Genomic DNA, 19,849 nt, shown 5'->3' on the forward strand with positions numbered 1-19,849 from the left:
TGCCCCAGGGGGGGCAGAAAAGTCTGTAATTAAATTTGCCCCAAAGGAAGCGACCCTTGCCCAAGGGGTCGCTTCCTGCACACATAAATAAAATAAATAAACAATCCCTGGCGTCTAGTGGGGGCATTTCTGGTGCAGGATCGTGACGCTGTGCGCGATCCTGAACCAGAAATGCCCTGCATTGGAACATCAGGGGAGAGGAAACACTGTTTCCTCCCCCCGATGCCTCAAGGCACCGAGAAACGGGCCCTCCGCCCCACCAGAGACCACAAAACCTACCTGGTAGCTGGACGCTCTGGAAACAAATGGCTTTCAGCGCGTCCAGCGCTTCCTGATGATGTCGGCGCGCGCTGTATACGCTGATGTAACCAGGAAGCGTGGGGGGCCAGGGGGTGGCAGCGGAAAGTCTTCCGCTGAGACCCCAGCTGAAAACAAAACGATCGATGCCCCAGGGGGGGGGGAGCGCCAGCGCTCCCCCCGAGGGCTGTGCTGATGACGGAGCGGTTCCGTCATCAGCACAGCCCAACCGACGCTGATGACGGAACCGCTCCTTCATCAGCGTCGAAGGGGTTAAGAAGTTCTTAAACCCACTTGAACGCCCTAACTGTTCCCAATCTTTCATCTCCTTATCTTTCTCCGTGACCAGTGTCCATTGTATTTTTCCATACCGTTTGCAAAATATAAACTTTATTAGAAATACATGTTGCTATACCAGAAACTAACCAAAATCCACTTAACTGATAAAAGTATTTTTTAACGTGGTTTTCTTCATGTTGCACAGTCCAATGCCACTTCACTCGCTTACCCCATTCATGCCTTATTATCATTCCTAAATAAATTCTCAAGAGAGCAGTATTTATAAATTTTGTAAGAGCCACAACACGCTTTGAAGCAAGAAAACATGGAAATAAACACTCACCTTCACTTTTCTCCAGCAAAGAAGCAATGACTGCTTCATTTTCAACAGGGTTAAGGGAGCACGTGGAATACACCATTCTGCCTCCTTCTGCCAACTGCTCAACACCACGGGTGGCAATCCTCAGCTGTAAACTGGAGAAGATATTAGTTGAAAGATGGTGAACACCATTCACTAAATCAAATCCTGCGATGAGTAACTGAAAGGATTACTTAGGATTCCAAAAGACCATGCTTTTTGAACTGAGGAAGACAAGAATGTTATTTCTCACTAGGACACCTTAATATACCACTCTTAATTCAGAGTATTTATGGTAAGACAATGGGGCAACAGGAATACTACAAACAATGGACCAAGGGCTTCAATAAATGAAAAATATATTCAGTCATGTTAAAGTTGTCATCCTTTTGGATTTCACATTTTTGGGTGCCGGGTGAAGAGAAAATAAACCTGGGGGGTTACAAAATCATCACAATGATGCCATATACAAGAGGGCCTCTCATTGGAGAATCAGCACGTCAGTTGCCGTAAAGAAATCTCCCATAATCGGGTCAGCCTACAAAAGGAAGATCAATACCAGTCACAACCAGTGATTTCAATCATCAGGTACAGCCATGCACTGAGAAGGGTCCCAGCACTTCTCTACACGTGCACAATTCTTTCAGTGGAAGAGTACCAGCACTTATTAGAGACTAAACAGATTCTGGGTCAGTGACTACCTACACTTCTATATTTCCATTGAAATAATTAGTCACAACCAAATCAGTAATAATGACAATGAAGACAGCAGATGTCGGGAGACTCTACCACGTTACAAATGGTGTTCAACCTGAATTAAAAGTTTGAAAAAGCTATCTAAAAACGACAGAAGCTTTGAAATCTACATTGGGCCAAACAAGAGAGCAGGGACTTAACCTTGACAATGGTAAACAAGGACTGAATCCTGGAGAAACAGAGTGACTGTGCAGCCGGGGAAACCAGCTTCAGCCACGAGAAAGAGGAGAGGGCGATGCCACCTGGAGAGCTGCAATGTGGCGGATAAGTGGAGGGACACATTTTTAAAGCGGGGCGTGTATGCCTATAGCATTGGTGAGAAGAGACCGGCTCGTGTCCCACCTGGACGATCGGTACTGGGAGAAGGCGGGGTGTTGCAGATGCGGAGCGCCGTCCATCACTCCGTGGGATGGAAGTGTGCTGCGCGGCCTGCTGCAGACCTGCGCGGCAGCTGCAAAATGTGCAGGTCTAGGAAGTACCGCTCAGCAAAACTGCACTGTGCCGCGGGTGCTGGCTACAGGGATTTTGCCGTCTACACAGCATAAAATACACCTAATTGGCTCCTGAAAACAACTAAGCCGAGAAATAAGTGGACCAACATTCATAATAAGCACGGGCAAGGGTAACAAATAAGCAAGGCTGACATTTGAGACAGGCAATGGGACAGGATGGCAGACCACGATCATGGTACCCATTAGAGATAGACCGTATGTGGGTCAATGCAAGGAAGATTCAGAGGTAAATCACGGTTTAGAACAAGACCGTACAGCCTCACAATAATAGACCAAAATAGATTTCCTCACCAGCATGGGGGACCTCATGAACTCCAAAACATATATACATAAAAAAGTCTGACAGAAGCAAAACAGCCAATATCGTATATGAAGACATAGCCCAATATAATGGGAAAAACTTTTGTATATAGAACGCGTCTTCCGAGTAATCAATAATGCACAAGAATGAAAACGTGGAGGCTAGGTCGAGGAGAAGTAATTGTCGCACCTTGGGGCTGCTGGAGTCAAACAAAACAGGTCGGCTTGAACTACTTTGAGGACATGATGGTGGTAATGCTTGGAGTGCACCCCTTCTCCGGCCAATTCACAAAAGAATAAGCACATCGATCATTGCCACCCAGATACATGCCAAGGACGTTCGCCCGTCCAATCACTGCCCGTCTGACGTACTTTCAGGACCGCGATCCAGTATTTTGGCTGGACACTTCGGGAACCAAAAAGCCATATACCCAGACTTTACACTGGAGGTCCAGGAGGCTAGGCGGGAATATAGCCCCATAAAGTCAGAGACAACAAATGGGTGCGTAAAATCCCATGTTGTACCCAGAAGGCCTAAGAATAAATCATGAAATTAAGACACTTATGGGTCCACAACAAGCTATGACAGCACAGCAAAAGAAAAAGTACTCCCAATGACCGAGACTGCGAAGAAAAAAACCTGTGACTGCGGGTGAGCCAATGAGGGACACAGAGTGATAGAATGGCACATCGTGAATGACTCAAGAGGCCAGCTGCACTATGGAGAGAACACACTGAACCATCTGAACACGATCCTACCAAAAGAGCATGGTGTTTGGGTTTTGGACATAACAGACTTAGGAGCATGATAAAGCAACAATGGCCACTGCAAAGAACATGCTCAACCCGGAGCAAGCTTCATGTGTGTAAGCTCACTGCAACCACATGTATAGTATAGATGCATGAATTCCACAAATTACGATTTCCCTCGGACCACCTCTGCGGACAACCATAGGATTAAGCTTGGCACTCAAAATGTGTCCATAGGGAAATATCCCCCCCCCCCCCAAGTCTATTATGTTAGTTGTATGGGAGCAATGATGAAATGTATGGGTATTAACAGGGTGAGGCAGTGGGGAGGGGGAGGGAGGAACGTTGTGCCACTGACCTGATTGGGAAGTCAGTGTAGGAGGGAGAGGCAAAAAGTTAGAAATTGCAGTTAGGGTCCCGCCCACATCAATTTACAGGACTGAGGTTTGCAGCCACATACTAGAAGTGTATAAGTAGGAGATACCTATGGTGACACTGCAGTTCTAAGAGGACCACATGAGTTTAAAGACACTGGGGCATATTCAAAAAGGGCCCCTGGACTCATGGTGAGATGTCCACAATGAGAAACAAATAGTTTCTTACCTGTCGGTGTAGTTTTGCAGCTTGAAGATCTTTCTGGATTCACTATGCTGTGCATATTCCGCAATCTGGTGGTTGGGTCCGGATTCGTAGTCTTTTTTTCTCTCTTTTTTTTTTTTCTCTCGTAGCACAGGTGGGCGTCGACGTCCCACCATTAGGTGTACCTTCGGTGACGTCGGCGTGCTTCCGGCGGAAGCTACCACCCTTGGGCACCATCTTCGGATACTTTTTTCTGTCTCTTTCCTTTTCTGTCTTTGTAGTGAATCCATGGCTATGTTTGTTAATCGTTTTTTCAACGCAATTCTTTTCACGTATCTTTTCACGTATCTTCTAAGTTTCAACTTGCTTTCTTTCTATGTGTTTCCACCTTCTTCTCCAGCCTCATCTTTCTGGCGGAGGCGGGTGGGTTCGCTAGTGAATCCAGAAAGATCTTCAAACTGCAAAACTACACCGACAGGCAAGAAACTAATCGTTTTGCAGCGTGAATCTTTCTGGATTCACTATGCTGTGCATAGATTTTGTAGTGGTTTTCCTCACTTTTGTGGCGGTTGGGTGGAAGATGAGCGTTGGTTGTTGAATATATGTTGAAGCACTTTCTGTCCTACTTGTGCTTCTTTGTTCATCTGTACATCCACGCAATAGTGCTTAGTGAAAGTGTGCACTGAAGCCCATGTTGCCGCCAGGCATATGTCCTGAATTGGTGTGTTGGCCAGAAAGGCAATTGTTGCTCCTTTCTTCCTGGTGGAGTGGGCCTGTGCCCCTCCAGTTAGCTCCTGGCCAGCTTGTTTGTGGCAGAATTGTATGGTCTGTGCGATCCATCGCGCTATGGTGTTTTTAGTCACTGGTTTGCCCATGTAACTGTTTGCGAAGGATACGAAGAACTGTTTTGTTTTCCTGTGTTCCTTCGTTCTCTCAATGTAGTGCATCACAGCCCTTCTAGCGTCTAGGGTGTGGAGTGACCTCTCAGCGCTTGTGGTGGGGTTTTGGAAGAAGCTAGGGATCTGAATACTCTGATTCATGTGGAACCTTGACACCACCTTTGGCATGAAGTGTGGGTCTGTTCTCATCACGACCCTGTCACTGTGTATCTGGATGTAAGGTTCTTGCAGTGTGAGTGCCTGCAGTTCACTCACCCTCCGTAGCGAGGTGATTGCTACCAGAAAGGCCGTCTTCATTGTTAACATTTGCAGTGATGCTTTGTGGATGGGTTCGAAAGGTGATTTCATGAGCTCCGTCAGTACCACATTTAAGTTCCATGCCGGTGGCGGCATTCTTTTTGGCGGCGCTATTCTTTTAGCTCCTTCCAGGAATCTTTTTACGACCTGGGATGCGAAGAAGCTTCTCCCTGTTTCTCCTCTTGTGTATGCCACAATCGCTGCCAGGTGCACCCTCAGCGAGGATGAGCTTAGCTTAGCCTTAATTAGGTGCGTGAGGTACCTTAGCACCGTGGATTCCTTGGTCAGTTTCCTTTGGAGCTGTTTCTTGCAACACCATTGAGTGAATCTTTTCCATTTTTCCCCATAGCACTTGCGTGTGCTGGGCTTTCTTGCCTCTCGTAACACCCGCAGGGTGCTCTCTGGTAGTTTTAGGTGTGCGAATTCTAAGTCCTCAGGAGCCAGGCTGAGAGGTTGAGGCTCTCTGGCTCTGGGTGTAGGATTTCTCCGTTTTCCATGGAGAGTAGGTGTCTTCTTTTTGAGAACTTGTGTGGTGGCCCCTGCGCCATCTCCATTATCTGAGAAAACCAGGTCTGTCTGGCCCATTGTGGTGCCACAAGGATGAGCGTCATGTTGCTCTTCATGCATTTGTTGAGAACCCTCGGGATCAGTGGTATCGGGGGGAAAAGCGTAGGCAAATGTTTTCGACCAGCTTATCCCTAGGGCATTCCCCTGGGACAGTGCCTCTGGTTGCCTGGATGCAAAGTACTGGCATTTTGCATTCCGGTGTGTTGCAAATAGGTCTATTGTTGGCGTGCCCCATTTCCTGAATAGTCTCTCTGTTTCCTGAGTATTGAGTTCCCACTCGTGGGACGCCGAAGTCTGCCTGCTGAGCCAATCTGCTTCTACATTGTCCTTCCCTGGCAGGTGTATGGCTAGCAGGTCTATTTTCAGTGGTATAGCCCATTTCCAGATCTCCTGTGCCAAGTTTGACAGAGGGAACGACTGAGTTCCCCCCTGTTTGTTTATGTAAAACATCGTTGTGGTGTTGTCCGTTTGTATTAGCACCTTCTGGTTGTACAGGTGCTTCTGAAAAGCCTTGAGGGCTAGCAACACAGTTTTCAGTTCCAGGTAGTTGATGTGCCTCACTGCATCTGTAGGGCTCCACAGACCCCTCACTCTGAGCCTGTTCATGTGTGCGCCCCACCCCTTCTGGGATGCGTCTGTGGTGATGGTCACTGTTGGGTACGGTGGTGTTAGAGGTTTCCCTTCTGTTATTCTCTCCCTGGTCCACCACCTTATCTCCTCCTGCACCCTGTGCGTTACAACCACTAGATCCTCCCAACTTCCAGTAGCTTGTGACCATTGCTGTTGTAGCCACTCTTGGAGTGGTCTCATTTGTAGACGTACATTTGGGACCAAGTGTATGCATGATGCCATCATCCCCAAGATCTTGCTCACAGTCCTCACTGTCAGAGCTCGCCCCTTCTGGTAGTGACGTTTCTCCCTCAGTAGGCTGAGCGTTCTCTTTTCGCTCGGTAAGACTCTGCATTGGACGGTGTCGATCTGGGCTCCCAGGAAGATCTTCACTTGCTCTGGTTCTATTGCGCATTTGCCCCAGTGTATGGAGAAACCCAGGCTTGCTAGTGTTCTTGTCACCTGTTCTGCATGCTCTTTGCATGTCCTGTAAGAGCTTGCCTTTACCAGCCAGTCGTCGAGGTAGGGGTACACGTGTATCCCCTCTCTTCTTAGGTGTGCGGCCACTGCCGCGAGGCATTTGGTGAACACCCTTGGTGCGGACTTTAGCCCGAAAGCGAGGGTCGTGAATTGGTAGTGATCCTCGTTTACTGTGAACCTTAGCATGTGCTTGTGCTGCCTGTTCATGGGGATGTGCAGGTACGCATCTTTGAGGTCTATGTTGGACAAGAAGTCCCCTGTCTTTATCTGTGGGATGACCTCTTGTAGGGACGTCATTTTGAATTTCTGAGTTTTGACGTATTTGTTTAGGAACGTAGGTCCAGGATGGGTCTTAGACTTTCGTCCACTTTTGGCACTAGGAAGTAGTTTGAGTACACTCCCTTGTTCCGTTCTTTGAAAGGAACTCGTTCGATGGCCGCTTTGAGGAGGAGTTCTTTGGCTTCCTCTTGCAGTAGTTGCAGCTCTCTTCCCGAGTGCTGTCTTTTCTTTGGTTTTCTGTTTGGTGGCCTTTTTTCCAACTCTATGCAGTATCCGAACTGCATGATATGGAGTATCCACTTGTCTGTTATTTTTCTCCATTCCTGGAGAAAAAATCTCAATCTTCCTCCTACCGCCGTTACATTTTCCTTTGTGTTTTGTCCGTGTAGGCCTCTCCTCTCTCTTTTTCTGTGCTCCTCCCCCGGAGGGTTTGGGTGGTGGAGCACCTTCTCCCGTGTGAAGTCACTTAGAGGGTGGTTGTTCACCGCCTCTCCTTCTCTGGCCCCGTCCATTTCCTCTTGACCGAAAGGACTGGCCCCTGCTTTGGTAGTTCCAGCCTTGCCTCTGCTGGCCCTGGTGGCCTTGGTTGTCACTCTGTTGCCCCTGGTGGAAACTCTGGTGAGAATCTCCTCGCTGACTTCCACCTCTGCCGTTCGGCCTCCGTGTAGGAGTGCCTCTTCTCATCCCCTTGAACTGCAGGGCCCCCATGGACCTTGCCGTCTCGTTGTCCTTTTTCAATTGGGTGAGCTTCTCATCAACTGGGGCTCCTAACAGCGATTCCCCGTTGAAGGGTGTGTTCAGGATGTTGTTCTGAACCTCAGCCTTGAAGCCTGAGATCCTGAGCCAGGCTTGCCTTCTCTCAGTGATGCCTATAGCCATCAGTCTGCTGGATGTTTCTGCCCCATCCAAGGCTGTCTTCAGGCACGAATTGGCGATGCTCTTCCCCTCTTCCACAAGGTGTGATGCCCTCTCACGGTTTTGTTCCGGGAGGTGCTTGAGCAACTGTCCCATCTCATCCCAGTGCTGGTATTGATGCCTATTCAGGAGGGCGTTGGAGTTCGCCATCCGCCAGTGCGCTGCGGCGTTCCGCTCAATTTTCCTGCCAGTTAGATCCATCCTCCTGCTTTCTTTGTCAGGTGGAGGTCCAGACGTTGGGACGTTTGCCCTTTTCCTGGCAGTTGCAGCGATTATAGAATCCGCTGTGACGGATCCCTTGATGTAAGCTGGGTCTTGGGAGGAGAATTTGTATTTCTTCTCCGTCCTCGGCGTTACTGATCTGCACGTAGCCGGGTCCTTGAAGGCTTCCTTCCCCTGGTCTGTGATACTCTTGAGCATGGGCAGGAACTGGCTTCTTGTCTGTATGGGGAGCAATGTCTCGAGCAGGAAGGCTGCTTCTGGCTTCTCCTCCTCCATCTTAACTCCATAAGCTGCTGCCGCCTTTCTGACCACCTCATATTATGCCCCAATGTCATCCGGTGGTAAAGGCCTCGAGGGGTATGTTTCTACCGCCTCCTCTGGGTTTTTGGCCTCGATGTCCTGCCATTCCTGGTCTTGGGCCGTCGAGGAACCTGAGCCGTAGCTTGACTGCTGTTCCCCGTAATCCCCTTCTGTGTGGTAGAGGTCTTCCTCCTCTTCGTGCTCCGAAGGTTCCGGAGTTTTCGGCGGCTCTTCGACGTCGAACTCCTCGAGCTCCTGTACCACAGCGACGGTCGTTGCCGGTTTCGAGGGGATCTTGTAACTTCTAATTTTTTTCATCGAAATCCTTCCTTCTCTGAAGGATGTTCTCCATTTCGGCCTCGAGCCTCTTTCTCTTTATCTCTGCGGCCTGTTCGTCGTCGAGCGTTTCGGCCGCCCTTTTCGGCGGCGCCGTTGACGTCGAAGCTTTCTTCGGCTCCTTTTCTTTCGACGTCGAAGTCAAAGGCCCTTTTTCGGGGGCCTGCTTCGATGACCTTTGCTTTTCGCTGGGCTTCGGCCTCCGGGAGTCCTTCACGGAGGATCCGCTGGGCTCTTTTTCGGAGGATGCAGCTTCGGTCGTCGATTTGTTCGGCGCCGGTGCTCCTTTCGAGGCTCTGGGCTCAGACTTTCGAGAGTCTGCCTCTGGTTTTCGAGACCCTGTGGGAGTTTTCGGGGTCGTAGACTCTCCTACCTTATCAGGCGTTTTCTTATCGGTCTCAGCGACCGTGAAGTCATCTGGGCCTTCGGCGATGTTGTCCTCGTCGTCTGTGTAGAGGCCAAGTTCGTAAAGCGTCGGGGCTTGGCCCTTGCCCTGCATTGTGTGGTGAGCCGTCCTCTGTCTTTCTCGAACTCGGAGTGTCTTCGGCTTGAAGACGGAGCAGGCGTTGCAGTCTCTGCTCTCGTGGTTGATAGGCAGGCAGAGGTTGCAGACTGGGTGCTGGGGTTTCTGTGCGAACTTGTGGTGGCAGTGCTTGCAGAATTTAAAGGGCGTCTTGTACATCCCTGCGCTCAGGGGGCCCCCTGTGTGCGCATTCCTCCAAGGACGTCGAAGATTTCGAAGTTCTCTCCTTTCTTCGTCGTCTCTTCTCTAAAGGTCCTCTTCTCCCGATCTTCTCAGGTCTTCTCTGTTGAAGATTTGCTATATTTTCTCCTTTCCTCCTCAAAAACTTCTGGAGCTTCACGCGACGATCCAGACCCAACGGCGGAAAAAAGAATCTAAAGATGGCGCCCAAGAGTGGTATCTTCCGCCGGAAGCACGCCGACGTCACCGAAGGTACACCAAATGGTGGGACGTCGACGCCCACCTGGGCTACGAGAAAAAAAAAGAGAAAAAAAGACTACGAATCCGGACCCAACCACCAGATTGCGGAATATGCACAGCATAGTGAATCCAGAAAGATTCACGCTGCAAAACTGCAGTATGGAGGTCCCGCCACAAGTGCCCCCCGCCACGACTACAGGGCCTCCTCCACAAGTGCGGAGGTCCTTTGTGAATCAGGCCCACCGTGCTTTATGACTTGGAGCATCGGGAGCTTAAAAATCAGTGCAAAGCACGCCAAATCCTAGCTTACCATGGTAGGCAGAAAGCTGAGAATGCTGTGCTACAAGAGATGCAATCTGTTGCAAAGGTGAAGTCAACCATTGCTAACACAGTTGGGCCGCACACAAGTTTTCAGCATAATACTCTAGCTATGCCTGGGGAGAGGGTTTATTATTCCTTAAAAAAAAGGGAGCGGATCCATTTGCTCCCCTCGCCAGGATAGCGAAAGACAAAGCCAGGTGAGTGGTGGTGCAGTGCTTGCCATATCGAATACAGGTCACAATAATCAATGTATAGGGACCTAACATAGATGACCCATACTTGCACCAAAATCTTTGGAGCGGAGCGCTGCAGGTGAGTGGGAGGCTTTAATACTGTACTCAAGTATACCTAGATAGATCTGAGGCGTAGGGGAAATGGGGAGCAGACAGGGGAATCATGATCATCCATTGTCCACAGTACTGCAGGGTCTGCAGATGGCACATGAGCTGGTAGATTTTTGGAGGGAAAGAACGAAAACGAGGGAGGGCACATACATATCCCCAGCACACGAGATGGGGTGGATTACAGATGTCTAGAAACAATGCATGTGTTGGGTCCACTCAATAGAAAATATGTCCAAAACACTCTCAGACCACGATCCTGTGAGAAGGACAATGACATGGCCCATGGCAGCCAGTACAACATTCAAGTAGAGACTCAAACAGGGACACCTACTCGTGCTACTTTTTGCATCGACATTAGGGAGATAATTAAGGAGTATTTCAGCACAATATTGTGAAGCATTCAAAGTTGTTGTCAGGGAAACTTCTATCACCAAGCATGCGTGGCATACTGAAAAGCATGCATGGCATATTGTAAAGCATGTGCAAGAGGGTGGCTAACCTGAAAATAGAAATAAGTGAACTAGAAAAGTACTATATTTCCCAAAATCCCAATTTAGATTCAGTGATTTTACTATTAATGTCTGCAAGCAATTAAACAGCAGAGGGAGACGTCAAACACCTGGGTACAGCAATGATGACCCATAAATATGAGAAGGATGAAAGGTTAGGCAATACTCTGGCCGACAGAAACATGCAACAACGGACCTCTGGCGATATTGCTGTGGCGCCAAAGGCAAAAAGGCTACCTGCTCCAAATCTTCAAACTAGGCCCCAGAACGGGATCCTTGAATAGGCACACTATCACCAGAGCAGATCGAGTGCAGAAATAGTCAGTCACATCGGGTTTTACAAAATATAAAGTGATTTCATTAATTTTTTAGCAAACATTTCAGCAATAATTAAGTACTCAGGGTTGTATTATATAACATGTCAAAATTCAATAGCACAAAACTCCACAACATCAAGTCCCACTCTCCTGTTTCATACATCACATTCATCCCTTCAAGTATTCCCAAAATTCATCAAGCAGACCTAAACCTCAATCACACAATTCACAACACACTCAATATTAAACACTGTACAAAAACGCCACAAGATGGTCAGGTGACAGAATGGAACAAATCATCATGGTAGTGGGGGTAGATACAATCCAGATGCCCCCTCACGAACAACGCCAAAGCGTGTTTCGGTGTGTTGGCCCAGCCGGGGCTACACCTTCATCAGGGCGAAAATTAACAATAAGGGGTGGGACAGGGCACTCAAGACGGGAAGAGCGTAAAACGCCACAGCTAGGTGCAATAATGTAGGTAATAAATGAAGAGCCCCAATAGATACGATGTCTTCGCTCCGCTAGAGTCAAGATGGTTTCTCTGCAAAACAAACGTTCCTGGGGTTCTATTTCTTTCAGGGCTGGAAGGGCGCCGTAATATCAGCTCAAACAAATGCATCCAGGTTTTCAATAGCAGGATCAGTAAGGATTCGCTGCAACCGCACGACGTAGGGGCTCAAACAGCCCGCCTCCTCGCCCAATGGTCGTTCCTAGGAGCGGGTTGAACAGGGAAGGGCAGATTTGTCACAAGGCTGAAGGGATCACATAGGCATGCACTTCCTTCTACAATGATTTATACTCCTCTAAAATGCAGGCCACCGAAACAAAGCTCACTGAATACCTTGATGAGATCACACTAGTCAGTAGACGGGCTTAGGGCATTTGTGGAACAACCAGTCACTGTGAAAGAGATCCTTGAAGCAATTAAAAGGGCTGCGAAGTAGCAAAGTGCCTGGTCCCAATTGGCTGCCCGGGAGTTCGACACGGAATACACAGCACTTTTAATCCCACATTTACTGACTGTGTACCAAGAAGCAAGGGATGGTGTCTGCTGCCCTAAATCATGAGGGGCACTACTTCTCACAATCTAAAAACCTGGTAAAGAGCCAACACTATGAAAATGTACAGATTGCTATTGCTTCTATACAGTGAAGCTAAAACACTAGCTATAGTCACTGCGATCCTTCCCATGCTCCTGGACTTGGTCAGACCTGAGCAGGCCTTCTGTGTACCAGATAGATCCACATCACATAACACACACTCATCGCCCAAATGCATAAATTGGGGCCCAGGCTTACAGCGGTGGTGGTAGCCCTGGCTGCCATAAAGGCATTCGACTCACTTGAGTGGAAATCGGATTAAAATACTAAAGGGGACTGGTATGCCGGCTGCTTTTGTAAATTGAATAATCCTACTATACTCCAGCCCACGACACAGATACAAGTAAATGTCAAGACATCTGACCAAATACACAACGTGCAGGACTACACAGGGACTCCTATTTGAGATAGTGCTGGAAACTTTTGCTTGCAATCTGCATTAATGCTATGTGCCCTGCACACTCAACTTTACAGTGCACAAGCTCACAGAGTCTCTGTATACGGCCAATACAAGTCATCTACATAAAAGACACACAAGAACACCTTAAATCTATCATTAGGGAGTATATAAGATTTAGATATGTATCGGGGCTCCACATTAACTGGGCCAAGTCAGTGATTTTCCCCTCTCACCCACCTTCGGTGGTAATACCTTTTTAATACAAACTCAAATGTGAAGAAGATTAAGTTAAATACCTAGGTGTAATGAACACCAGAGAGAAAGACTGAATAATGTGAGATAACAGTAGAGGGCTAATCTCTAAACTGGAGACACAGGTAGAATGATAATTACTCTTTCCCCGTCATTGGAGAGGCAAAGGGCACTAACGAAAAAGATTGGTCTGCCAGGATTGTGCATCTTTCCAACAACATGTCAATACCAAGAGCTACATTCCTCAAACTACACTTGTTAATGATAACAGTAGCATGAGAGGGTATGAGTCCACAGTTAAAATGGGCAGTCCTGATGCTCCCATGCAATCAGGTAGTCTTTGAAGCATCAGACTTTGAACTTTATTTCCTTTGATCGCAGGCACAGAATGTGTATCACTGGTACCACCCAATGACATGGCTCACACACCCATAGGTTGAAAAGGACAATGTTGACCCCCATACTGCAGCAAGCCATAATCTATCAAATTGCACCAAGCCCTCGGGTAGAGATAAATATGGTAGAAAAATACATCAAAAGCATGGGGAAACTGGCTCAAAGAGCCGGATTAGAGGTATTCACCAAACGCACCACTTATGCATCACCCAAAAGGATCACTCACTACAGAATACAAAACGATAATGCAGACTGGAGATTCGAGAACAGTAAAATATATTTTATAAGGTTAGCTGAATTACCATCTTTCAAGCATATGGACTCTTCCATTTAGTAAACCGTGTATAGAGAGCATATACACCCTCAACCATCTGCCTCTGGCATCAGTGTATCGGGGCTAGGTTACAAAAATGCATTGAGGCTGCACTACATTCCCTTTACAATCACAATAAAATAGAGGGGCATAATATTTGTTAAAGCTATCTGGCAAACTGTACAGGTTTGTGAAGCTGGATAACTCACCCGTGCAGTTGTAAGCTGTTAAGTGTAGTCCACTTCTTCCAGACATCAATATTTTTCCTCATGGTGCCATCCCCACTACAAAACAAGAAAGGAAGCCACAATAGCTTTTAACCAGTACAATTTTAGCATCATGTGCAAAAGACACATACAAAATTATATATTCCTCCCCTCTGCCCATTTATCCTACCTTCATGGAAAACACTGCATCACCAAAAAGGAGGAAAGTTTGATGATCTTCTTTGCCCTCAACAAAGCAACAGACAAAACAAATACTTACCGAGTTTTATCTGCCTGGTCCAACGCAGAAGTAAAATGCTCACTCAAAATCCATGCTCTAAATAGTTTATTGTGGGCTATTCACTGTGCCATACTGTATCTGAATTTCTAACCTTTTCCAACTCCTAGAGTAAGCCTTGTCTTTACTACTGCACACGAGGTGATAATTAGTTTTCACACTGGTGTCCAGCAGCATTGGCAGGCATAAAACATAAGTGCTAATTAGCCCAGAAACCACAGATTGCTCTAGATCTCCAAGAAAAGTCTCTAAAGATTTATCAACTTCATGCTGAGATGAAGGCAGCTACATTAGAATTTTCTCTTTCAAGACAATCACAAAACCTAAAAGAAAGGCTCTGCACACACTTTACACCGGGGGAGCAAGGGGGGGAAACAAATGCAGTCACTTACTGGCCCATAAATTGTGCGCACAGCGTCAGGCGGTGACAGTCCCGCTTTTTCTGACTGAAGGGGGCATCGAGAGCACACGGGGAGGATATAGCTAATACGTTCCGAGATTTGTACGCAAATCTGTATACAGCACAGTCCTTGACTGAGCAGAACCTCTCCAGGTATTGCCAAGGCATAAAACACTCCAAGCTGACAGCTGACCAGGAGGCAGCTTTAGATAGTCCCATTAGAACCGAAGAAGTTATCTCGGCCATAGTCCAACTTAAACTTCTCAACTCCCCTAGCCCAAACGGATTCACCGCCTTTTTTTACAAAACCTTTTGTTCACTATTAGCCCCAAAATTAACTCGTCTTTTTAATGCCAGTGACGAAACCATGGGGCTGCCACCTACTATGTTTCTGGCGTCTGTGGCAGTCTTGCTCAAACTCGGGAAAGACAATCGATATTGCGCTTCCTATTGGCTGATGTCTCTCTTGAACATAGACTTCAAGATCTTCACAGGAATCCTTGGGGTTGGCTGGGACCTATGATGATTAATTGACCCAGACCAAGCCAGATTTGTTATGACTAGGCAGTGTAGTGATAATACCAGAAGGCTACTATATCTAATGGATAAATCCCACCGACAATCAGAGGAGTGTATCTTCCTATCAATAAACGCCAAAAAGGCGTTTGATAGGGTTCATTGGCCCTTCTTGGAGACTGTACTGGAGAGGTTTGGGATCGGGTGCAGTTTTCGCCAATGGGTGTTCAGCGGCTATTGCCGCCCTTCAGCTACTATAACAGCACCGAGCAAATGGGGTCCAAGGGATATTTTAATACCTGCCCTGGTTCGTATTCCCAAACATCAAGTCATAACACTTATAGAAAACCGGGGGTCTTATCCAAAAGCTAAATGTACTAAACTATAAAGGAGGCGCAACTGTTACAAAATCAGTCAAGGATACAGAATTCCTATAAAGCCTATATATGAAGAACATAACAGTAAACAATAATCAAGAACACAGGTGATTGTTAGTGAGACTCAGAGAAAATATCTGTGTAAGTAATGGATTCCCATCAAATGTCATGCGATGATCTATATTCTCATTTGGTCATCCAGAGTCTTGGGGCGGTCTGTCTCTAGATCATTGAGACCATTTCCACACCCAATCTATAGGATATTCAATGAGTCCAGCCCACAATTACTGTGCTGACCATGAGGAAGATGAAATCATATGGGAATCCGTGCAGTGCAAAAACGAAAAAGTGGTGAAATAAAATAGAGTGGAGAGACAAAAAGAAAGAACGTTTTATTCAGAATGCGGTCTCTCCCCCTAATTAAAATCAAGAACAGTGCAATAAGGCAGTCTCAAACAAATATTCAACTGCTACAAGGGGTCCAACATGTTTCAGCCAGTTGGGAAAAGGGGTCCCACAGCTTTCTTCAGGGCCTCTGTTCTACTAAATTGCTATCGCTAGTGCAAATACAAGAAAATATGTTATGTGTTAATAAACAATGAAAAGGATATGGAAGGACATATTAGTCCATATTCATATTCCTCCGTATCCAACTGGTGTGTCTCACATCTATCAAAAACAAACACAATAGTCTGAGTTATACATCCACTATGGATTTTCAACAATTCTTTTTGTAGTCATAATTATAAGTATACACACACCCAGATTGACCGGGGACTAGACCTCACCTCTCCTGGACCCATCTCAGGAAGATAGAGGTCCCGCTCTGTGAAAGCGAGGTATGGGGTGCATTGAGTGAAGAGCTAGCTCTATACACGCCTTCTTTCTTCTTAAACAAAACACCCTTATTAAACCCTCTTTCATTGGCACTCATCTAGTCTGATGCAGCCTAGGCATCAGCCATCACAAAAACCACAAAGTTGTACTGCTGTTAAAAATCCAAAACGAGAACACCCGATTAGCTACCTGAAACAAAGCTCCAGGGTGCCAAAGAGGTTGCCTGTTATCAATGAGTACATGCCAAACTGTGGGTAGATTTAAAGTTCCCCATTGAAAAACCTTTCATATGCATAGAAAATGATGACCTCCCTCAACCTAGGTCTAAATGATCTTTACGTGACTGACCTGTCTGTCGTTGCCCCTATGCAAGACCCGAGTCAGGGGGGAGGCGTCTGCCGCTTCGTTATCGGCATATTTAAGGGGTGTCTGTGTTTGGGGGCGGAGTCTCGTTCCTTCCGAGCCGCTTCGATTGTACATAGTTAATTATGCTTAGATGTCTACCACTATACACCAGGTCATAACGCACCATTAGTTAACTTATTTGAACAGAATGGAATCATTTCTTTAAATGAAATGCATTCTCGATGTCCTTCCGGTTTAGCCGATCTCAAAACCGGTCTAATAACTCTCGCGGGACTTGGGAGAACTACAGAACGACATCACGCAGACTCGATCTGTAGTCCGGCCAGCCCGCGATACACTTGGTGTATTTAGATTTAACGCAGAGCCACAAGTCACTATGCCAATGCTGCCAACTAAACTCAGAACAAGATGTGTTCTCATTTCTTTTGTTACAATATAAAAATCAATATTTAAATCACGGTACCTGGTTACTGGTAATGATTATTCCTGTGTCATTTCACCCTTTTTACATTATTAAGCCCCGATCGAATATAAGGAAGAACAGTATTTATTCATCCTAATTCATAGAACGAGTTGGTACAGCCCTTCAAGTAAATATGCATTGTAGTCATATAGCTTAACACTAGGTGTTTTGTGCTACCCTGCTATGACTATAGAAATGTAAGTGTCCCTGCCGGTGGCTAGTAATCAAGTAAACATATTGTTTGCGATTCAGTGGAGCTAGGGAGTATTGCCTCATAAATGAAGGAGTATACTGTTGTGTTTCTATCTAGGAAGCTAATTCGATATTTCCGATTTATGCCCTTATATGGTTATAATAAATAATATCCTTATGAAGGCATAAGAATCATATCCATATTTAGTAAAAGCCCATGCAGTCCAAACACGGCAAGGCTACTCCCCTAGACTCCTAGAAAGTACAACGGATTCTTTAAACAAACCAAACCTCCAGCAACCTGGGAATTCCCCATGCTTTTGTTTTGATTTGTCCTAGAACTCCTGCAAGCACTGAAAGAACGGCCAGTTCTTAGTGACATCTTTTATTGACGTCTTATGTCCAACCTTACGTCAAACCCGGCACCTTTCAGGTATAAATATACCAACATTGCCTTAAGCAAACACACGGTGGTTTGGAGCAGAGCGGCTATCTACTTGCCCGAGAGCCCAGCTGATGCGAGAGCCCACGGAAGCCGCCCCTCCCCTTTGACGCACTGAGAGAGAAGCGGTCTTTTCTCCTGCCGAGAAAATCCAGCTCCGGTGTTTCCAGATACCCTTGCGGGTTCCTGGGATATCGAGTCCTGAGAGAGAGATACAAGACCTCCTGCATTCTATTACCCAGGTACGGAGCTGACTAAACCCTTAAGAGAATTCTTGATTCAGATTCCTTGGCAAAAACCAACTTAACTTAAAACTGCTACTTACTTACCACTTCCCACGTATTAGGCTTAGGTCAGGTACACCGGGGTAGGCGTAGATTAGAAGCACCAGTTGAGTACGTTAGTCAATGTATTTATGTATGTATATATTTTATCCATTTTAAAGTATCATATGGCTAAGAAACCATATCCATGCTTTTACAGTATTATTTCATAATACTCCTTTTAATGTACGCACTTTACTTTATGATAAGTATTGCAATTATGGCAATTCATTTCTCTTGATTGAGAAAGAAGACTGCTCAATAAATAACACCTTTTATTGAAAACGCCCGTCTCTCTATTTCTCTGCACTCTAGTGAAACTAAGTATGCACGATTGACTGAGTAAAATAGCTGTCTATTGTTTTCACACGACTCTAGAGATACACTCTTATTCTGAGGGAGCAAAGTTGTCATGTTTATGCGGTTGAAGATCCGGACTGCAGGAGCCTAATGTCTAGGTTGTCGGCGGCGAGTCGTTGTGTTTGTAACGGAGCACAACGTGAAGATACTGCCGCTCTGTAAGTCCATGGGGCTTGCTCAAACCACGAGCAATATAGTCTCCAGGCAAATTCCAGGAGTACATGTTGCGGGTAAAACCGTGAGTCACATAGGGAAAGAAACAATTAATTTTTCCTTGGTTTTTTCACATTTGTCCTCACGGAGTGGACACGCCTTAGCGTGCGTGGACCCCCGGGGGCCTTTATAATTTTTTTCACTGGTCCTGAACAAAGCTGAGCTTAATTAGCATCGAACAGCAGAAACATGTTGACCACCCACATTAGGACACTATGGTTCTAATCATAAACCATTATGTGTCCTCACTGTTTTTAATGTGAGCAATTGGTCCACTAATAAAGTTGGTCTGGGTCCAGTTGTGATCTTTTAATATTCACTCACATCACTATTCACTTTTCATTGAGACACTTCTTTCAAAACAACCCGCTCCGCTGCAATTGCAGGCGTCGCAGCACACAGGGGGGGCATTCGGTCCCTCCTGTGGGAACCCCATGATGAAGCATGTCCCCACTAGGGTGAGTGAGGGTTCTTTTAAGAAATGATTTTTTCTTTATTTCATTTTCAGTCTGTTGACCTCATTTCTTAGCACATCATTTTCCATAGTTTGGTTTCTAGTAATTAGGGACACTGTCACTTGTATATTTATAGCCTTTAATAGTAGGTACTCTTTTGTTGTTGTATCATGTTTATGCGGTTGTCAGAAGCTAATCCCTTCTTGTCTAAATCAGGAGAGTTAACTCTTTCCTGAACATTCGAGAAAGTTTCTAGTGACCTCAGCTAGCTGGCAAAACTAATTAAGTCTAACATAGTCAGTAGAGACCTAGTCGACCTCAGTCCTACGTCTAAACTGCTGTTTATGTTATTCCAATGCGCAGAGCCTATTGGGAATATAGGAACTACACTACAATACCTCTGGTTGGTACCATAAACGTCAATAGTGACATGTGCAAGTGTCCGCCTACAGCAATTTTCTCAAAGGCTTGTCCACGGAATATCATCGTTCAGCCCAAGAGAATTGGTGGACAGTTTATAGATCCATCGTTGCTCTTTCATGAATAGGTAGTTTGATACATCCCCAATGTGTGATGGTATGAATGGTTTTTCTAACACAGTCCATGTGAAGTCTTCTTCTGAATGTTTTTGTTCCACAAAATGCCTAATAAGTCTTGTTATTGTCTTTCTGCACCTGAATGCACTTTTGTGTTCCAGCATCCTCAAACGTACTTTACGCGTTGTCATTCCAACGTACCTAATAGCACAAGGGCAGGTCAGTAGATAAA

At 46.2% G+C, this 19,849-nt stretch overlaps 1 protein-coding gene across 1 annotated transcript in view; it reads right to left on the reverse strand.

Annotated features, from left to right (window-relative positions):
• Positions 1–19,849, reverse strand: part of NSUN2 (NOP2/Sun RNA methyltransferase 2) — a 506,360-nt gene that overhangs the window by 391,272 nt on the left and 95,239 nt on the right. Inside the window, exons 8-9 of the mRNA XM_078687631.1 lie at positions 13,843–13,917; positions 920–1,050 (exon numbers count right to left, since the gene is read on the reverse strand). Coding sequence (XP_078543757.1) covers positions 920–1,050; positions 13,843–13,917 — 206 coding nt within the window. The remainder of the gene's footprint in view (positions 1–919; positions 1,051–13,842; positions 13,918–19,849) is intronic.

The sequence above is a fragment of the Lissotriton helveticus genome, chromosome 4_1, assembly GCF_964261635.1.
Source record: "Lissotriton helveticus chromosome 4_1, aLisHel1.1, whole genome shotgun sequence".
NCBI classification, from domain to species: Eukaryota; Metazoa; Chordata; class Amphibia; order Caudata; family Salamandridae; genus Lissotriton; species Lissotriton helveticus.